The sequence below is a fragment of the Notolepis coatsorum genome (assembly GCF_963971535.1).
Source record: "Notolepis coatsorum genome assembly, chromosome: 1".
NCBI lineage: Eukaryota > Metazoa > Chordata > Actinopteri > Aulopiformes > Paralepididae > Notolepis > Notolepis coatsorum.
The window spans coordinates 123372077-123394048 of record NC_140165.1 but is presented as its reverse complement, the minus strand read 5'-3'; the positions used below and the strand labels follow the sequence as shown (position 1 = coordinate 123394048).

General features: G+C 45.8%; 1 protein-coding gene across 1 annotated transcript in view; it reads right to left on the bottom strand.

Annotated features, from left to right (window-relative positions):
• LOC311245288 (tight junction protein 2-like) overlaps nt 1–21972 on the bottom strand; it is a 101499-nt gene that overhangs the window by 6620 nt on the left and 72907 nt on the right. Inside the window, exons 13-16 of the mRNA XM_084335124.1 lie at nt 17886–18143; nt 14265–14369; nt 8971–9498; nt 8281–8369 (exon numbers count right to left, since the gene is read on the bottom strand). Coding sequence (XP_084191250.1) covers nt 8281–8369; nt 8971–9498; nt 14265–14369; nt 17886–18143 — 980 coding nt within the window. The remainder of the gene's footprint in view (nt 1–8280; nt 8370–8970; nt 9499–14264; nt 14370–17885; nt 18144–21972) is intronic.

The following is a 21972-nucleotide window of genomic DNA, read 5'->3' as shown; positions in this document are numbered from 1 at the left end:
CTCTACATTATCCCTGTTTGTTCTCCTCTACCTTATCCCTGTTTGTTCTCTTCTTCATTATCCCTGTTTGTTCTCCTCTACATTATCCCTGTTTGTTCTCCTCTACATTATCCCTGTTTGTTCTCCTCTACATTATCCCTGTTTGTTCTCCTCTACCTTATCCCTGTTTGTTCTCTTCTTCATTATCTCAGTTTGTTATCCTCTACCTTATCCCGGTTTGTTCTCCTCTACATTATCCCCGTTTGTTCTCCTCTACATTATCCCTGTTTGTTCTCCTCTACATTATCCCTGTTTGTTCTCCTCTACATTATCTTTGTTTGTTCTCTTCTACATTATCCCTGTTTGTTCTCCTCTACATTATCTCTGTTTGTTCTCCTCTACCTTATCCCTGTTTGTTCTCCTCTACATTATCCCCGTTTGTTCTCCTCTACATTATCTCTGTTTGTTCTCCTCTACCTTATCCCTGTTTGTTCTCCTCTACATTATCTCTGTTTGTTCTCCTCTACATTATCCCTGTTTGTTCTCCCCTGCCTTATCCCCGTTTGTTCTCCTCTACATTATCCCTGTTTGTTCTCCTCTACATTATCACTGTTTGTTCTCCTCTACCTTATCCCTGTTTGTTCTCCTCTACATTATATCTGTTTGTTCTCCCCTACCTTATCCCCGTTTGTTCTCCTCTACATTATCCCTGTTTGTTCTCCTCTACATTATCTCTGTTTGTTCTCCTCTACCTTATCCCTGTTTGTTCTCCTCTACATTATCTCTGTTTGTTCTCCCCTACATTATCCCTGTTTGTTCTCCTCTACCTTATCCCTGTTTGTTCTCCCCTACCTTATCCCTGTTTGTTCTCCTCTACCTTATCCCTGTTTGTTCTCCTCTACCTTATCCCTGTTTGTTCTCCTGTACATTATCCCTGTTTGTTCTCCTCTACCTTATCCCTGTTTGTTCGCCTCTACCTTATCCCTGTTTGTTCTCCTCTACCTTATCCTTGTTTGTTCTCCTCTACCTTATCCCTGTTTGTTCTCCTCTACATTATCCTTGTTTGTTCTCCTCTACCTTATCCCTGTTTGTTCTCCTCTACATTATCTCTGTTTGTTCTCCTCTACCTTATCCCTGTTTGTTCTCCTCTACATTATCTCTGTTTGTTCTCCCCTACATTATCCCTGTTTTTTCTCCTCTACCTTATCCCTGTTTGTTTCTCCTCTACATTATCCCTGTTTGTTCTCCCCTACCTTATCCCTGTTTGTTCTCCTCTACCTTATCCCTGTTTGTTCTCCTCTACCTTATCCCTGTTTGTTCTCCTCTACATTATCTCTGTTTGTTCTCCTCTACATTATCCCTGTTTGTTCGCCTCTACATTATCCCTGTTTGTTCTCCTCTACATTATCCCTGTTTGTTCTCCTCTACATTATCCCTGTTTGTTCTCCTCTACATTATCCCTGTTTGTTCTCCTCTACATTATCCCTGTTTGTTCTCCTCTACATTATCTATGTGTGTTCTCCTCTACATTATCCCTGTTTGTTCTCCTCTACCTTGTCTCTGTTTGTTCTCCTCTACATTATCCCTGTTTGTTCTCCTCTACCTTGTCTCTGTTTGTTCTCCTCTACATTATCCCTGTTTGTTCTCCTCTACATTATCCCTGTTTGTTCTCCTCTACATTATCCCTGTTTGTTCTCCTCTACCTTATCCCTGTTTATTCTCCTCTACATTATCCCTGTTTGTTCTCCTCTACATTATCCCTGTTTGTTCTCCTCTACATTATCCCTGTTTGTTCTCCTCTACCTTATCCCTGTGTTGTTTTCCTCTACATTATCCCTGTTTGTTCTCCTCTACATTATCTCTGTTTGTTCCCCTCTACATTATCCTTGTTTGTTCTCCTCTACATTATCCTTGTTTGTTCTCCTCTACATTATCCCTGTTTGTTCTCCTCTACCTTATCCCTGTTTGTTCTCCTCTACATTATCCCTGTTTGTTCGCCTCTACATTATCTCTGTTTGTTCTCCCCTACCTTATCCCTGTTTGTTCTCCTCTACCTTATCCCTGTTTGTTTCACCTCTACATTATCCCTGTTTGTTCTCCTCTACCTTATCCCTGTTTTTTTTCTCCTCTACATTATCCCTGTTTGTTCTCCTCTACCTTATCCCTGTTTGTTCTCCTCTACATTATCCCTGTTTGTTCTCCTCTACCTTATCCCTGTTTATTCCCCTCTACATTATCCCTGTTTGTTCTCCTCTACATTATCCCTGTTTGTTCTCCTCTACATTATCCCTGTTTGTTCTCCTCTACATTATCTCTGTTTGTTCTCCTCTACCTTATCCATGTTTGTTCTCCTCTACCTTATCCCTGTGTTGTTTTCCTCTACATTATCCCGGTTTGTTCTCCTCTACATTATCACTGTTTGTTCCCCTCTACCTTATCCCCGTTTGTTCTCCTCTACCTTATCCCTGTTTGTTCTCCTCTACATTATCCCTGTTTGTTCTCCTCTACATTATCCCTGTTTGTTCTCCTCTACATTGTCCCTGTTTGTTCTCCTCTACATTATCTCTGTTTGTTCTCCTGTACATTATCCCTGTTTGTTCTCCTCTACATTATCCCTGTTTGTTCTCCTCTACATTATCCCTGTTTTTTTTTCTCTACATTATCCCTGTTTGTTCTCCTACCTTATCCCTGTTTGTTCTCCTCTACATTATCCCTGTTTGTTCTCCTCTACATTATCCCTGTTTGTTCTCCTCTACATTATCCCTGTTTGTTCTCCTCTACATTATCCCTGTTTGTTCTCCTCTACATTATCCCTGTTTGTTCTCCTCTACATTATCCCTGTTTGTTCCCCTCTACATTATCTCTGTTTGTTCTCCTCTACATTATCCCTGTTTGTTCTCCTACATTATCCCTGTTTGTTCTCCTCTACCTTATCCCTGTTTGTTCTCCTCTACATTATCCTTGTTTGTTCTCCTCTACCTTATCCCTGTTTGTTCTCCTCTACATTATCTCTGTTTGTTCTCCTCTACCTTATCCCTGTTTGTTCTCCTCTACATTATCTCTGTTTGTTCTCCCCTACATTATCCCTGTTTTTTCTCCTCTACCTTATCCCTGTTTGTTTCTCCTCTACATTATCCCTGTTTGTTCTCCCCTACCTTATCCCTGTTTGTTCTCCTCTACCTTATCCCTGTTTGTTCTCCTCTACCTTATCCCTGTTTGTTCTCCTCTACATTATCTCTGTTTGTTCTCCTCTACATTATCCCTGTTTGTTCGCCTCTACATTATCCCTGTTTGTTCTCCTCTACATTATCCCTGTTTGTTCTCCTCTACATTATCCCTGTTTGTTCTCCTCTACATTATCCCTGTTTGTTCTCCTCTACATTATCCCTGTTTGTTCTCCTCTACATTATCTATGTGTGTTCTCCTCTACATTATCCCTGTTTGTTCTCCTCTACCTTGTCTCTGTTTGTTCTCCTCTACATTATCCCTGTTTGTTCTCCTCTACCTTGTCTCTGTTTGTTCTCCTCTACATTATCCCTGTTTGTTCTCCTCTACATTATCCCTGTTTGTTCTCCTCTACATTATCCCTGTTTGTTCTCCTCTACCTTATCCCTGTTTATTCTCCTCTACATTATCCCTGTTTGTTCTCCTCTACATTATCCCTGTTTGTTCTCCTCTACATTATCCCTGTTTGTTCTCCTCTACATTATCCCTGTTTGTTCTCCTCTACCTTATCCCTGTGTTGTTTTCCTCTACATTATCCCTGTTTGTTCTCCTCTACATTATCTCTGTTTGTTCCCCTCTACATTATCCTTGTTTGTTCTCCTCTACATTATCCTTGTTTGTTCTCCTCTACATTATCCCTGTTTGTTCTCCTCTACCTTATCCCTGTTTGTTCTCCTCTACATTATCCCTGTTTGTTCGCCTCTACATTATCTCTGTTTGTTCTCCCCTACCTTATCCCTGTTTGTTCTCCTCTACCTTATCCCTGTTTGTTTCACCTCTACATTATCCCTGTTTGTTCTCCTCTACCTTATCCCTGTTTTTTTTCTCCTCTACATTATCCCTGTTTGTTCTCCTCTACCTTATCCCTGTTTGTTCTCCTCTACATTATCCCTGTTTGTTCTCCTCTACCTTATCCCTGTTTATTCCCCTCTACATTATCCCTGTTTGTTCTCCTCTACATTATCCCTGTTTGTTCTCCTCTACATTATCCCTGTTTGTTCTCCTCTACATTATCTCTGTTTGTTCTCCTCTACCTTATCCATGTTTGTTCTCCTCTACCTTATCCCTGTGTTGTTTTCCTCTACATTATCCCGGTTTGTTCTCCTCTACATTATCACTGTTTGTTCCCCTCTACCTTATCCCCGTTTGTTCTCCTCTACCTTATCCCTGTTTGTTCTCCTCTACATTATCCCTGTTTGTTCTCCTCTACATTATCCCTGTTTGTTCTCCTCTACATTGTCCCTGTTTGTTCTCCTCTACATTATCTCTGTTTGTTCTCCTGTACATTATCCCTGTTTGTTCTCCTCTACATTATCCCTGTTTGTTCTCCTCTACATTATCCCTGTTTTTTTTCTCTACATTATCCCTGTTTGTTCTCCTACCTTATCCCTGTTTGTTCTCCTCTACATTATCCCTGTTTGTTCTCCTCTACATTATCCCTGTTTGTTCTCCTCTACATTATCCCTGTTTGTTCTCCTCTACATTATCCCTGTTTGTTCTCCTCTACATTATCCCTGTTTGTTCTCCTCTACATTATCCCTGTTTGTTCCCCTCTACATTATCTCTGTTTGTTCTCCTCTACATTATCCCTGTTTGTTCTCCTACATTATCCCTGTTTGTTCTCCTCTACCTTATCCCTGTTTGTTCTCCTCTACATTATCCCTGTTTGTTCTCCTCTACCTTATCCCTGTTTATTCTCCTCTACATTATCCCTGTTTGTTCTCCTCTACATTATCCCTGTTTGTTTCTCCTCTACATTATCACTGTTTGTTCTCCTCTACCTTATCCCTGTTTGTTCTCCTCTACCTTATCCCTGTTTGTTCTCCTCTACATTATCCCTGTTTGTTCTCCTCTACATTATCCCTGTTTGTTCTCCTCTACATTGTCTCTGTTTGTTCTCCTCTACATTATCCCTGTTTGTTCTCCTCTACATTGTCTCTGTTTGTTCTCCTCTACCTTATCCCTGTTTGTTCTCCTCTACATTATCCCTGTTTGTTCTCCTCTACATTATCCCTGTTTGTTCTCCTCTACATTGTCTCTGTTTGTTCTCCTCTACATTATACCTGTTTGTTCCCCTCTACATTATCCGTGTTTGTTCTCCTCTACATTATCCCCGTTTGTTCTCCTCTACATTATCCCCGTTTGTTCTTCTCTACATTATCCCCGTTTGTTCTCCTCTACATTATCCCCGTTTGTTCTCCTCTACCTTATCCCTGTTTGTTCTCCTCTACATTATCCCTGTTTGTTCTCCTCTACCTTATCTGTTTGTTCGCCTCTACATTATCCCTGTTTGTTCTCCTCTACATTATCCCTGTTTGTTCTCCTCTACCTTATCTGTTTGTTCTCCTCTACATTATCCCTGTTTGTTCTCCTCTACATTATCCCTGTTTGTTCTCCTCTACCTTATCTCTGTTTGTTCTCCTCTACCTTATCCCTGTTTGTTCTCCTCTACATTATCCCTGTTTGTTCTCCTCTACATTATCCCTGTTTGTTCTCCCCTACATTATCCCTGTTTGTTCTCCTCTACATGATCCCTGTTTGTTCTCCTCTACATGATCCCTGTTTGTTCTCCTCTACCTTATCCCTGTTTGTTCTCCTCTACATTATCTCTGTTTGTTCTCCTCTACCTTATCTCTGTTTGTTCTCCTCTACATTATCCCTGTTTGTTCTCCTCTACATTATCCCTGTTTGTTCTCCCCTACCTTATCCCTGTTTGTTCTCCTCTACATTATCCCCGTTTGTTCTCCCCTACCTTATCCCTGTTTGTTCTCCTCTACATTATCCCCGTTTGTTCTCCTCTACATGATCCCTGTTTGTTCTCCTCTACATTATCACTGTTTGTTCTCCTCTACATTATCACTGTTTGTTCTCCTACATGATCCCTGTTTGTTCTCCTCTACATTATCACTGTTTGTTCTCCTCTACCTTATCACTGTTTGTTCTCCTACCTTATCCCTGTTTGTTCTCCTCTACATTATCCCTGTTTGTTCTCCTCTACCTTATCACTGTTTGTTCTCCTACCTTATCCCTGTTTGTTCTCCTCTACCTTATCCCTGTTTGTTCTCATCTACCTTATCCTTGTTTGTTCGCCTCTACATTATCCCCGTTTGTTCTCCTCTACATTATCCCTGTTTGTTCTCCTCTACATTATCCCCGTTTGTTCTCCTCTACATTATCCCTGTTTGTTCGCCTCTACATTATCCCCGTTTGTTCCCCTCTACATTATCCCTGTTTGTTCTCCTCTACATTATCCCCGTTTGTTCTCCTCTACATGATCCCTGTTTGTTCCCCTCTACCTTATCTCTGTTTGTTCTCCTCTACCTTATCCCTGTTTGTTCTCCTCTACATTATCCCCGTTTGTTCTCCTCTACATTATCCCTGTTTGTTCTCCTCTACATTATCCCTGTTTGTTCTCCTCTACCTTATCCCTGTTTGTTCTCCTCTACATGATCCCTGTTTGTTCTCCCCTACATTATCCCTGTTTGTTCTCCTCTACATTATCCCTGTTTGTTCTCCTCTACATTATCCCTGTTTGTTTTCCTCTACCTTATCACTGTTCTCATCTACCTTATCCCTGTTTGTTCTCCTCTACATTATCCCTGTTTGTTCTCCTCTACATTATCCCTGTTTGTTCTCCTCTACCTTATCCCTGTTTGTTCTCCTCTACATTATCCCTGTTTGTTCTCCTCTACCTTATCCCTGTTTGTTCTCCTCTACATTATCCCTGTTTGTTCTCTTCTACATTATCCCTGTTTGTTCTCCTCTACATTATCACTGTTTGTTCTCCTCTACATTATCCCTGTTTGTTCTCCTCTACATTATCCCTGTTTGTTCTCCTCTACCTTATCCCCGTTTGTTCTCCTCTACATTATCCCCGTTTGTTCTCCTCTACATTATCCCCGTTTGTTCTCCTCTACCTTATCCCTGTTTGTTCTCCTCTACATTATCCCTGTTTGTTCTCCTCTACCTTATCTGTTTGTTCTCCTCTACATTATCCCTGTTTGTTCTCCTCTACATTATCCCTGTTTGTTCTCCTCTACCTTATCTGTTTGTTCTCCTCTACATTATCCCTGTTTGTTCTCCTCTACATTATCACTGTTTGTTCTCCTCTACATTATCCCTGTTTGTTCTCCTCTACCTTATCTCTGTTTGTTCTCCTCTACCTTATCCCTGTTTGTTCTCCTCTACATTATCCCTGTTTGTTCTCCTCTACATTATCCCTGTTTGTTTCTCCTCTACATTATCCCTGTTTGTTCTCCTCTACATTATCCCTGTTTGTTCTCCTCTACCTTATCCCTGTTTGTTCTTCTCTACATTATCTCTGTTTGGTCTCCTCTACATTATCCCTGTTTGTTCTCCTCTACATTATCCCTGTTTGTTCTCCTCTACATTATCCCTGTTTGTTCTCCTCTACATTATCCCTGTTTGTTCTCCTCTACATTATCCCTGTTTGTTCGCCCCTACCTTATCCCTGTTTGTGTCTTTGTGGGTTTCATTCCCTTTTTGATTTAATAAATACTATTTACTTTTGGAAAACATTTAGTTCATTCCTGCCGGGACCAGTTATTTGTGTTATTATTGGACAGAGTTGAATGGGGATACAGTGCTATTGTTGACCAGAGCGCAGGGCATAGAGAGGTCTGGAGAAATGCACAGTATAATAGTTATTATATAGCTAAACTCCAACCCCACATATCAGATCAAAACAAACGGTTTAAACAAAGTGCAACACCAGGGTTCCTTCAGAGCCGCAGGTCCCTGTTTGATGACATCACAGAGGCTACCAGCTGCAGGTCCCTGTTTGATGACATCACAGAGGCTACCATTAAGTCAACAAGCAAACAACAGGTATCAGTCGAGAGGTGAACGGATGCTGGTGAAACACACACACACACACACACACACACACACACACACACACACACACACACACACACACACACACACACACACACACACACACACACACACACACACACACACACACACACACACACACACACACACACACACACACACACACACACACACACACACACACACACACACACAGTCCAATGGCAGCAGTGGACCTACCCGATTGGCTGAGGCCGGCTGCTGTGGTCCAGCTTGGGGGTCTTCAGTGGGACGGCATAGATGTCTGGGTGTTTCTGAGCTATCTCCAACTGGGGGGGGGGGGGGGGGGGGAGGGAGACACACACACACACACACACAGAGATACACACACAGAGACACACACAGAGACACACACACAGAGACACACACAGAGACACACCGTACTGTCAGTACTCACAATAGGGCTGCAGTCACCTGTCATTTATTTAGAAGCATTTAATTGAAATAATAATAATTCTTTATTCCAGATTAATGACCCATTCCTTTCTAGACTTTCCAGAGTTGGAACAGTAGGAACCAAACCCACCCTGGAGTTCTGGACTCATTGGAACAGTAGGAACCAAACCCACCCTGGAGTTCTGGACTCATTGGAACAGTAGGAACCAAACCCACCCTGGAGTTCTGGACTCGTTGGAACAGTAGGAACCAAACCCACCCTGGAGTTCTGGACTCATTGGAACAGTAGGAACCAAACCCACCCTGGAGTTCTGGACTCGTTGAAACAGTAGGAACCAAACCCACCCTGGAGTTCTGGACTCATTGGAACAGTAGGAACCAAACCCACCCTGGAGTTCTGGACTCATTGGAACAGTAGGAACCAAACCCACCCTGGAGTTCTGGACTCATTGGAACAGTAGGAACCAAACCCACCCTGGCGTTCTGGGCCTCGTGCAGCTCCAGCATCCTCTGTGCGCGGGCGAAGTGGTCCATCTTCTCAAAGGCCTTGATCTTCCCCAGGAACGACCGGGTGGACGGGTCCTCGCGGGCCTCCTGCCCCAGGCTCTCCTCTCTCTCCTCGCGGGCCTCCTGCTGCTGGGGCGGTCTAGAGGAGGCGGGGGGGGGAGCCGGTGTCCCCGGAGGCTGCTGCTGCTGCTGCTGCGTCCCGTAGCCGCTGGCCCTGAGCGCGCCGGGGGGCGGGAGCTCCGCCAGGAGGGGGGGGGGCCGCGACTTGCCGAAGGAGTTGAGCTGCTGCAGGTGGAGGAGGCCGGAGGAGGAGGTGGGGAGGCCGGCCCAGCGGGGGACAGGGAGGGGGTCGTTGTTGCTGCTGCTGGGGGGACTGCTGCTGGACGGGGATGAGCCGGGGCCCGGCGGGGGGTGGTGAGGGTGGTGGTGGGGGTGGGGCTGGGGGTGGGCGGGACCTGACGCCAGCACCGTCTCCTCCCTCAGAACCAGTTTCACCTGGTGGAGAAGTGGGAGGAGTTAGAACACATGCACTAATAGTCAACATACCTCACAAATCAAATCACCTCCAGTTCAATCAATTCAGGAATTGGATCTTCGGGACAAATGTTTGTCCTATCCAACCTAATACATTATGTTTTCATGAAATTCACAAAAACAGAAAAACAAAAGTACTACATAGTACAATGCTATTTATTTTGCATCGATAATTACCTGATGATGAATGCTCAATTTAAAGCAAATCAATTTACATTTGTTCACATTTTTTAATTGAAAGTGAAGAAAAGCCAAGCCTGGCGGGCCACTGGCGTACAGATGGGACACGAGCAGCGGAGAAATGACACCCTGCTGTGAAGTGAGAGCAAGAAGAAGAAAGACGACCAAAGACTACCATTTAGAGACCACCCACCCGAGAGAGCGGGTCAAGACCCAATCTGTTTCTCTCTACATCCCAGTATAACCAGTGTGTTATGTTCCATACGCTCTTCTAGAGACTCTTCTACAAGGTCTACAATACCACTGTACAGGAGACCCCACCACCAGACCATCTACCACCAGCACACAGAGAGGGGGGTTCTGGGGGCTATGCTAATGAAGTACCCGCTTGGTCCAATGAGCTGCTGTAGGAGGAGTCAGAGCTGCGGTGGGCGTGGTTGGTCCAGATGAGCCCGTTCCTCAGGGGGAAGGGAAGTTTGCTCCTTCGGAAGGAGGTAAAGAGCTGGGGGGGGGGGGGGGGGGGGAGGAGGGAAAGTCACCTGAAGTTCTCCCTGCTTTTTCTCCTTTTCCACTGTAAGGGCTTGTGTCCACAGCGGACGTTTTATGAGTTGTCAGCTCCTTTCTGTCATTCATTTCTATGCTGGAGACGCGACAGGCGCGCTCCTCTTCCCAGCGCCGCGACTCGCGTTTTAGCGCTCTCTCGGCGGCAGCGTTTTTGGGCAGAGCGCTCCCAGTTCAACTGTTGGGAGAGGAGCGGCGCTCATCAAGGTCACTTTTTTCGACCGACCAATCAACATCGAGGAAGTGGCGGAGCCGCGGCAGACGCGAGACTCAGGAAAAACGCTCTGAGCTTCTTTTTTTTTTGTTTTCAAAGTGGTCCGCCTTGAAAAAAAACGTCCGCTGTGGACACAAGCCCTAAGAGGGTTTTTTTCTGACCATTTAAAGGAACATTAAACGGGAAGGATTATGGGAAATAATTCATTGATATGGTCAACTTTAAAACTCTGCAAGTTATGTACAAAGCAAGAGATAATCAATTACCGGTAAATGTAAGAAGCAAATTTCTGGATAAAGAGGGGGGATACAACCTCAGAGGACCATTGAACTTCAAAAGAAAACCAACCTGAAAATAATGTGCATCTCCTCTTACGGAGCCACCCTGTGGAATGGGCTACAGGATGAACTAAAATATTGTGAAAGAAGAGCTTTAATTGCATATTAATAAAAGAAAATACGTATGATACTGTATTGTACATTATATCATATTACATTATATAATCATATTATAATTAATTTGTATAGTATATTGAACTATATTTGCAGTATATACTATTATATTATGGTACTATATTATATTGATATATATTATATCTCATATCACATTATATATGTGTTGTATACACTATTATGTACTATTATATATGCTATTATATACTGCAGGTATATACTATACTGTAATGTGTACTGTAATGTGTACTATATGTGTGTACTGTAATGTGTACTATATGTATGTACTATGTATGTATGTAAATACAAATACAAATGTTTAAAGAACAAAAACGTAAGTCTTCAGGGGTAAGGCCCGATAGTGCTTCTCCCTAGCCCTTTTCGGACAATTGGACAATGCTGCAATAGCAGCTGGTAAAACTTTGGCGATTTATGGAATGACCGTTGTTATGTGTCCAAAGCCCGAAATAAAAAATAACTGAACTGAACTGAAATGCACTTTTAGAGTCTTCTCCAGAGTCAGACAAGAGGATGGATACCAATTTCCTCTCTGTGCGTTCAGTAGACAGCTATCTGACTGCAAGCTAGTCTAGCTTAGCACAAATAATGGAAGTGGCTAGCCTGGCTGTTTTAAGGTAGGCTAGCTGGTCCGTATCCATTTCCATTCATTCGTGCCAAGCTAGGCTAGCTTGCCGGATAGCTCTCTAGTGAACACAGAGAGAAAACGGGTATCTATCTTCTTGTCTGTCTCTGGAGAAGACGGTAAGCACATTTCCCATGATGTTGGCGTGTTCCTTTAAGATACATTTTTAACACCAAAGCTGCACATTTTGACACAATTTGGACTTCTCTACAACCAGGACATAATATAGCTCGATTTCCATGACAAAATATTGGCAGCACCAGCGTCTACGTTAAAATATTTGTTTATTTTCTTAAATAGCTCTCATAATTCATCATCATCTCAAAATACAGGTCTGTTTTACCTTTCTACAAACATTACACATTATAAACAAAACCATTACAGCTTAAAAAGAAAAGACATGTCAAACTTGTGTTTAGCCGTCACGCCGTCAGTACTTAGTCAATTAAAATCTCACTCCATAAACTTTAAGAGCGGAGAAAAAACAAATCTTCAGTTCAGCGTACTGTGGCTTTAACAGAGGTAATGTTATTACACCAGAGTACTGTGGCTTTAACAGAGGTAATGTTATTACACCAGAGTACTGTGGCTTTAACAGAGGTAATGTTATTACACCAGAGTACTGTGGCTTTAACAGAGGTAATGTTATTACACCAGAGTACTGTGGCTTTAACAGAGGTAATGTTATTACACCAGAGTACTGTGGCTTTAACAGAGGTAATGTTATTACACCAGAGTACTGTGGCTTTAACAGAGGTAATGTTATTACACCAGAGTACTGTGGCTTTAACAGAGGTAATGTTATTACACCAGAGTACTGTGGCTTTAACAGAGGTAATGTTATTACACCAGAGTACTGTGGCTTTAACAGAGGTAATGTTATTACACCAGAGTACTGTGGCTTTAACAGAGGTAATGTTATTACACCAGTGTGGCTTTAACAGTAGTTTCAAAAAGAAACTATGAGGAACAGTGTGGAGGGAATGCATGCTGGACTGTCGTGGATGAGGGTGGAGGAGAGACTGGCATGCAGTTTGATTAGGTTTTTAAAGAACATTTGTACCTTAGGTAAACCCACTCAATTGTATTCTATGCTTTTATCCACCAATGATAGACATGACCATAATACCAGACATGCTTCAAGTAGTCGCTTCACCCTACCTCTGCCTAGAACCTGTTCGATCCCCGGGACCGGTAGGAAAAATCTGCCACTGAAGTGCCCTTGAGCAAGGCACTTAACCCCCAACTGCTCCAGTGGAGTTGCTCAGTGGCCAATGGTGTCAACTGTGGTTGTACTGGGCAGCTCCCAGGTGTCAGACTGTGGTTGTACTGGGCAGCTCCTAGGTGTCAGACTGTGGTTGTACTGGGCAGCTCCCAGGTGTCAGACTGTGGTTGTACTGGGCGGCTCCCAGGTGGCAGACTGTGGTTGTACTGGGCAGCTCCCAGGTGTCAGACTGTGGTTGTACTGGGCAGCTCCCAGGTGTCAGACTGTGGTTGTACTGGGCAGCTCCCAGGTGTCAGACTGTGGTTGTACTGGGCAGCTCCCAGGTGTCAGACTGTGGTTGTACTGGACAGCTCCCAGGTGTCAGACTGTGGTTGTACTGGGCGGCTCCCAGGTGTCAGACTGTGGTTGTACTGGGCCGCTCCCAGGTGTCAGACTGTGGTTGTACTGGGCCGCTCCCAGGTGTCAGACTGTGGTTGTACTGGGCAGCTCCCAGGTGTCAGACTGTGGTTGTACTGGGCAGCTCCCAGGTGTCAGACTGTGGTTGTACTGGGCAGCTCCCAGGTGTCAGACTGTGGTTGTACTGGGCAGCTCCCAGGTGTCAGACTGTGGTTGTACTGGGCAGCTCCCAGGTGTCAGACTGTGGTTGTACTGGGCAGCTCCCAGGTGTCAGACTGTGGTTGTACTGGGCAGCTCCCAGGTGGCAGACTGTGGTTGTACTGGGCAGCTCCCAGGTGTCAGACTGTGGTTGTACTGGGCGGCTCCCAGGTGGCAGACTGTGGTTGTACTGGGCAGCTCCTAGGTGTCAGACTGTGGTTGTACTGGGCAGCTCCCAGGTGTCAGACTGTGGTTGTACTGGACAGCTCCCAGGTGTCAGACTGTGGTTGTACTGGGCAGCTCCTAGGTGTCAGACTGTGGTTGTACTGGGCAGCTCCCAGGTGTCAGACTGTGGTTGTACTGGGCAGCTCCCAGGTGGCAGACTGTGGTTGTACTGGGCAGCTCCTAGGTGTCAGACTGTGGTTGTACTGGGCAGCTCCCAGGTATGAATGGAACTGTGTGAATGTGAAGCGGGGCGTAGCTGAAAAAGAGCATCTGTGCTCAGTGAACCTACCCTGGGTAAATAAAGGTTAAACAATACGGACGGAAAACAAGGACAGTTTCAAAAAGAAACGTAAAGGAGCCAGCCCGACCGGAGTACTGGCCCCCTTTTTAGAAATCAGACTAAGTGTGGGAGCTCCCCTGAGATTATGTAATCCGTGTGTGTGTGTGTTTATGTGAAAGTGTGTGTGTGTGTGTGTGTGTGTGTGTGTGTGTGTGTGTGTGTGTGTGTCTCTACCTTGGGGGGGTCCTGTAGGAATGCAGGCGGGGGGGCTTGTGTGTGTGTGTGTGTGTGTGTGGGTGTGTGTACCTTGGGGGGGTCCTGTAGGAAGGGGGGGCTTGTGTGTGTGTGTGTACCTTGGGGGGGTCCTGTAGGAAGGGGGGGCTTGCGCTGCTGCGGCCTTCCCTGCTGCCAGCCCTCCTGGCGCGACCCCTGACCTCCGGACTGCACCTGCGCAGGATCTGATGTACACACACACACACACACACACACACACAGTACACACCCATGCAGTAGACAGGACAGGTCAACGGGCGGGGTCATGGCGGGGTCATGACAGGGGGTTGACATGCCAGATGAAAGGGATCAACCAAGCAGGTGACAACGGGTGGGAGAGTGGGTCGAACCATGCTGGTTGTAGAGGCGGGGGGGGTGGGAGAGTGGGTTGAACCATGCTGGTTGTAGAGGCGGGGGTGGTGGGAGAGTGGGTCGAACCATGCTGGTTGTAGAGGCGGGGGGGGGGGGGGGTGTGGTGGGAGAGTGGGTCGAACCATGCTGGTTGTAGAGGCGGGGGGGGGGGGGTGGGAGAGTGTGTCGAACCATGCTGGTTGTAGAGGCGGGGGGGGGGTGGGAGAGTGGGTCGAACCATGCCGGTTGTAGAGGCGGGGGTGGTGGGAGAGTGGGTCGAACCATGCTGGTTGTAGAGGCGGGGGTGTGGGAGAGTGGGTCGAACCATGCTGGTTGTAGAGGCGGGGGTGGTGGGAGAGTGGGTCGAACCATGCTGGTTGTAGAGGCGGGGGTGTGGGAGAGTGGGTCGAACCATGCCGGTTGTAGAGGCGGGGGGGGTGGGAGAGTGGGTCGAACCATGCTGGTTGTAGAGGCGGGGGGGTGGGAGAGTGGGTCGAACCATGCTGGTTGTAGAGGCGGGGGGGGGTGGGAGAGTGGGTCGAACCATGCTGGTTGTAGAGGCGGGGGGGTGGTGGGAGAGTGGGTCGAACCATGCCGGTTGTAGAGGCGGGGGTGGTGGGAGAGTGGGTCGAACCATGCTGGTTGTAGAGGCGGGGGGGTGGGAGAGTGGGTCGAACCATGCTGGTTGTAGAGGCGGGGGGGGTGGGAGAGTGGGTCGAACCATGCTGGTTGTAGAGGCGGGGGTGGTGGGAGAGTGGCCATGCTGGTTGTAGAGGCGGGGGTGGTGGGAGAGTGGGTCGAACCGGTTGCTATGGAGACATGCATGTGGTTTCTGTGGGGGGAGGGGTTTGTGTTTCACCAGAGCGCTATATATATATATATACATCAAGTATATTCACACGTCTGGCCTTTGACACGCGTGCAATTAGTGTGTTGAAGTGGTTATATGGAAACAACAATCCTACCCCTAGACATTCAGTGGACACACAGACACAACACACAACACACACACCGTGGGATTTTTCCTCTTGCAAAGATAACACACCAAAAATATAATAATAATACATACAAGTAGTAGTAACTACAGTACACACTATATCTCTGGCCACGGCGCTGCAGAAGTGGAGAGCCAGGTCCATTGTGCGAGAACACCGTTACAATAGTGCTGACACACCCTCTTAACAAAACACACGTGGCAGTGAACAGCCCTGGACACACCTTGCAGGGGAGGGGCCGGACCGGACCGCTGGCGCTAAACCCACGCGTTGTTATTAGGGCTGTCGGGTTTTATATCGCGTTAATTAGATTAATTAATTTACACAGCAAATGATCGCGTTATGAAAATTAACTCAAAATGTATGATAAATATTTTTTTATCTCATTCATTCCATAAGAACGTAGAATAAACATTTATAGACTAGTAGTAGCCCATTTGCATGTTCTTGGTATCTGATTCTAGGGACATCTATGGATCTCAGGGGATGTATTCCCAGTGTCAGAAATACTGTGTCTGTTACGAGGCTTGAGTCAATTGTGATGAAACAAATGAGAATATCTGTGACTGTGAATAACACCGTGACTGTGAACAACACCATGACTGTGAATAACACCGTGACTGTGAATAACACACCATGACTGTGAATAACACCGTGACTGTGAATAACACCATGACTGTGAATAACACCATGACTGTGAATAACACCGTGACTGTGAATAACACCATGACTGTGAATAACACCGTGACTGTGAATAACACCATGACTGTGAATAACACCGTGACTGTGAATAACACCATGACTGTGAATAACACCGTGACTGTGAATAACACCATGACTGTGAATAACACCGTGACTGTGAATAACACACCATGACTGTGAATAACACCATGACTGTGAATAACACCGTGACTGTGAATAACACCATGACTGTGAATAACACCGTGACTGTGAATAACACCATGACTGTGAATAACACCATGACTGTTAATAACACCGTGACTGTGAATAACACTAAATGCTCAAATTGACCAGACCTGAAAAATCTAAGCAAATTAATAGATGGAAGATGATTAAACAGAAGGTTTTGTAGATACAGTACTGAATTCTGCCATCCGGACACATGCAATTTGAAATATGATTATAGAATATAGAATATCAGGCCTAAAATGGTTATGCGATTAAAATGTGATTAATTAGATTAATTCATTACAAATCATGTAATTAATTAGATACATTTTTTATTATTATTGATCGAGCCGGACTGATGCTAAACCCACGTGTTATTATTGATCGAGCCAGACTGATGCTAAACCCACATGTTATTATTGATCGAGCCAGACTGATGCTAAACCCACGTGTTGTTATTGATCGAGCCAGACTGATGCTAAACCCACGTGTTGTTATTGATCGAGCCAGACTGATGCTAAACCCACATGTTATTATTGATCGAGCCAGACTGATGCTAAACCCACGTGTTGTTATTGATCGAGCCAGACTTATGCTAAACCCACATGTTGTTATTGATCGAGCCAGACTTATGCTAAACCCACATGTTGTTATTGATCGAGCCAGACTTATGCTAAACCCACATGTTGTTATTGATCGAGCCAGACTGATGCTAAACCCACATGTTGTTATTGATCGAGCCAGACTGATGCTAAACCCACATGTTGTTATTGATCGAGCCAGACTGATGCTAAACCCACATGTTGTTATTGATCGAGCCAGACTGATACTAAACCCACATGTTGTTATTGATCGAGCCAGACTGATGCTAAACCCACATGTTGTTATTGATCGAGCCAGACTGATGCTAAACCCACGTGTTGTTATTGATCGTGGCGGACTGATGCTAAACCCACATGTTATTGATCGAGCCAGACTGATGCTAAACCCACATGTTATTGATCGAGCCAGACTGATGCTAAACCCACATGTTGATGATCATGGCGTGATCGGGATGTGGAGGCCAGGCTGACTGAGGTGTCATGCGCCGGTTGGACCTCCGTGTGTGTGTGTGTGTGTGTGTGCTCCGTGGCAGTGTGTGTGTGTGTGTGCTCCGTGGCAGTGTGTGTGTGTGTGTGTGTGTGTGTGTGTGTGTGTGTGTGTGTGCTCCGTGGCAGTGTGTGTGTGTGTGTGTGTGCTCCGTGGCAGTGTGTGTGTGTGTGTGTGTGTGTGTGTGTGTGTGTGTGTGTGTGTGTGTGTGTGCGTGCTCCGTGGCAGTGTGTGTGTGTGTGTGTGTGTGTGTGTGTGTGTGTGTGTGTGTGTGTGTGCGTGCGTGCGTGTGTGTGTGTGCGTGTGTGTGTGTGTGTGTGTGTGTGTGTGTGTGTGCTCCGTGGCAGTGTGTCTGACCTCCTCGGCCATGACGGGCTCAGAGGAGCGGCTGATGGCGGAGACGTGGGGGGATGGGCGGGGCTCGTTGTCCGTGTAGGCCCCGCCCTCGTCCGTGTAGGCCCCGCCCTCATCCGTGTAGGCCCCGCCCTCGTCAGCGGTGTCGTCCAGGTCGGAGGCCAGGCGGCTGTCCATGCTCAGGTAGTCTGCCGACATGGCCGACAGGTAGGACATGCGCTCAACATCCTGGCACTCCAGCACACCCTCCGTCCCCTCCAGCTAGAAGAGACACACGGGGGATCTGAGTGCACAGGAAGGGAGGGAGGACGGGAGAGGAAGAGAAGAGAAGAGCACGAGAAAACAGAGAGGAAGGAGAGAGAGAGAGAGGGGGGGGGGGAGAGAAGAGCACGAGAAAACAGAGAGGAAGGAGAGAGAGAGAGGGGGGGGGAGAGAGAGAAGAGCACGAGAAAACAGAGAGGAAGGAGATAGAGAGAGGGGGGGGGGGAGAGAGAAGAGCACGAGAAAACGGAGGAAGGAGAGAGAGAGAGAGAGGGGGGGATAGAGAAAGAGAGGGGGAGAGAGATAGAGAGAGAGAGAGGGGGGAGAGATAGAGAGCGAGAGAGAGAGGGGGGGAGAGAGAGAGAGAGAGAGAGAGAGAGAGAGAGAGGGGGGAGAGAGATAGAGAGATAGGGGGGGGGGAGAGAGAGAGGGGGGAGAGAGAAAGAGAGAGGGGGGAGAGAGAGAAAGAGAGAGAGAAAGAGAGAGGGGAGAGAGAGAAAGAGAGAGGGATAGAGAGGGGGGGAGAGAGAGAGAGAGAGAGAAGAGAGAGAGGGGGGAGAGAGAGAGGGGGGAGAGAGAAAGAGAGAGGGGGGGAGAGGGAGAGAAAGAGAGGGGGGAGAGAGAGAGAAAGAGAGAGGGGGGAGCGAGAAAGAGAGAGGGGGGAGAGAGAGAAAGAGAGAGGGATAGAGAGAGAGAGGGGGGAGAGAGAGAAAGAGAGGGGGGAGAGAGAGAGAGAAAGAGAGAGAGGGGGGAGAGAGGGAGAGAAAGAGAGAGAGGGGGGGAGAGAGGGAGAGAAAGAGAGAGAGGGGGCAGAGAGAAAGGGGGGAGAGAGAGAGAGAGGAGAGAAAGAGAGAGAGGGGGGAGAGAGATAGAGAGAGGAAGAGGAAGAGAAGAACACGAGAAAAAAGAGAGGAAGGAGAGGAAGAGTGATAGGGACAGAGAGAGACAGAGAGAGAGAAAGAGAGAGAGAAAGACCGATAGAGAGAAAGAAAACAGAAAGACAGAAGAAGAAAAGAAAAGAAAAAAAAACAGAGCCGAGCTGTAGAGAACCACTAGCAGGAAGTAGGAAAAAAAAGACAGTGAGCATGCTCAGAGCGCAACCAGGAAGTCACTACAGTGAGCATGCTCAGAGCGCAACCAGGAAGTCACTACAGTGAGCATGCTCAGAGCGCAACCAGGAACAGGAAGTCACTACAGTGAGCAATAGCATGCTCAGACATAGATATATATAGAACACTAGATAGCTTGCCCGCGCTGTCGGCCAATGGAGAGCGACGTCACTGAACCGCCGCCATCTTGTGAGGGTCAGCCTTGAGTGAGAGTGAGTGAGCTGCACAGACAAAAATACTCATAACTCGCTGAAATATTGACGGATTTACAAACGGTTTGGTTCATAAAAAAAAACATCTTTAAAAAAATAAGTATGCAGTATCATAACTACATCTTTGATGTTTATAGCAAACCAACCCGTTTGTAAATCCGTCAATATTTCAGCGAGTTATGAGTATTTTTGTCTGCAGCTCACTCACTCTCACACAAGGCTGACCCTCACAAGATGGCGGCGGTTCAGTGACGCTGGTGACTCCGCCTTAAGCTATCTAGTGTTCTATAGATATCTATGTGCTCAGAGGCGTGATTTTTTTCCGTAGCCGCATTTCTCGGAGACGCTCTCTGATTGGCCGACACCTGTTTCTACACTGGTTAAGCTTATAGGCACTCTTTCGAAGTTGGTTAAGGTTAGAGTTTGTCTTAGAGCAGGGCGATAGAACGCCAGGTAGTTTGCAGGCTGTTTGACGTGGAAATGGAAAAAGACACAGCTCGTCACGCAATTGGGCAAACGCGTCAGTGGCCAATCAGAGAGCGTCAGTCAGTGCCAATCAGAGAGCAGAAATGCGGCTACGGAAAAAAATCACGCTGCTCAGAGCGCAACCAGGAAGTCACTACAGTGAAGGTGACAGGAGTGACTAGGAAGGTACTACACAGGCAGTCAGAGAGACAGCACTAACCAGAACACTAGAATTACACCAGTTACAGTATAAAACAAACAATAATGTTCTGAAATATGACAAAAGAAATGACACGAGCATATCTGACTATATACTGTACAATGGTATTCTATAGAAATGATGATGGAACTAGAGTGCGGAGCATAATAGGGAAATGTAGGCATAATATACAGACAGCAGCATAGTATGTGGACTAGATAACAATTATTTAGGTGCAAGAAAGATTTGGTGCAATAAAAGAAATCCTACTTTTTGACCACCATTCTTTCTAAGAGTGCAGGCTATTATGGGATGGATCCATACGGTGCTTAATAACTATGGACCAATGTGTTAGTTGACAGCATCATGCTTAGGCTAGAAATGAACTAAAAGTAAACATCACATCAATTTCAACTGATTTAAATGTAGGCTACATATCGATATATCATAATGCATTGATTAGTTATTCATTTAACCTCTTAAACCCCCCTGTGTGTGTGTGTGTCAGAGTTGAGGGAAATTCACTTTTAACAGATTGAGCGCCAGCTATTATCCTCATCCTGTAGTCAATGGGCCAGCTTTCCATTGCCTATTTTCACTGTGCGTCACTATGTTTGCAGAGATATATCTATATTATAGCTATGGAGACAATACTATGGTCATTTGACAGTCACTATCTCTCGTCGAACATGCAAGAGAGTACATTTTTTCATGTATACGTTCGCGCGTTATCTCGTGGTGAATATTGTATAGTTTCAGAGTGAGTGCAATGCTCTGTACACGGGCATCGACAAGTCCCTCCTCCGCCGCCTACAACTGGTGCAGAACGCAGCCTCCTCACCAAAACAAGAAAACATGAACACATCAGCCCAGTTTTGGCCTCGCTTCACTGGCTGCCTGTTAGCTTCAGGATCGATTTTAAATTAGCACTAAATGTTTTTAAATCATTAAATGGCACGGCTCCCTCCTATCTGTCCGAGCTCCTGCACCGCCACACCCCCCACCGATCCCTCAGATCAGCTGACCAGATGCTATTGGTGGTACCCAGAACTAGGCTCAAGACTAGGGGAGACAGAGCTTTCTCCACCGCAGCGCCTAGATTGTGGAACAGCCTCCCCCTCAGCGTAACGGACTGCCCAGACCGTACAGGCTTTTAAATCACTCTTGAAAACCTACCTGTTCTCCTTGGCCTTCCCCCCTACTTAACCACCACTAGACCCCTGGCCCTTCTATCCTCTTTGTTTTACTGTGTCCTACCAGTTTTTATTACTTTCATTGCTTTATTATGTTTTTAATCCTATATCTTGCACCATATTGTTTTGTTTTTGTTGCTTTCATTGCTTTGCTATGTTTTTTTTCTTTCTTTTAATCTTATACCTTGCCTCACACTATTTTGTTTTTATCAACTTGCTTGTGAAGCACTTTGGTGTCAGCTGCCGCTGCCTGGAAATGTGCTATACAAATAAAACTGAATGGCCTTGACTTGAGTGATCCGGGCTAATTCCTGAAAAGCTGATTTATAGGGCGCTACGGGAATTTTGCTAAGGTCGTTGGCGTTTCTTGCCTGTACACGCTACTATTTCGAAATCAAATGTATATAATAGGTATTATGTTTCATCATGAATGCATCAAAGGGGGGGGGGAGTTTTTTGATGCTCTGATCGCCAGCAACGGCATTCATTTTGTGTGTTATTTCAAAAATAATATTCCAATTGTCTGATCGCGATTTCCAGTATTGATGTCCATCTGGTCCCGGACATAATTTGGCACAACTTATGGATCGAGTGTGCTAGATGCGTTTCGAAGTGGTCAGATAAAGCGATTAACTTGGCTTGGTCTAAATT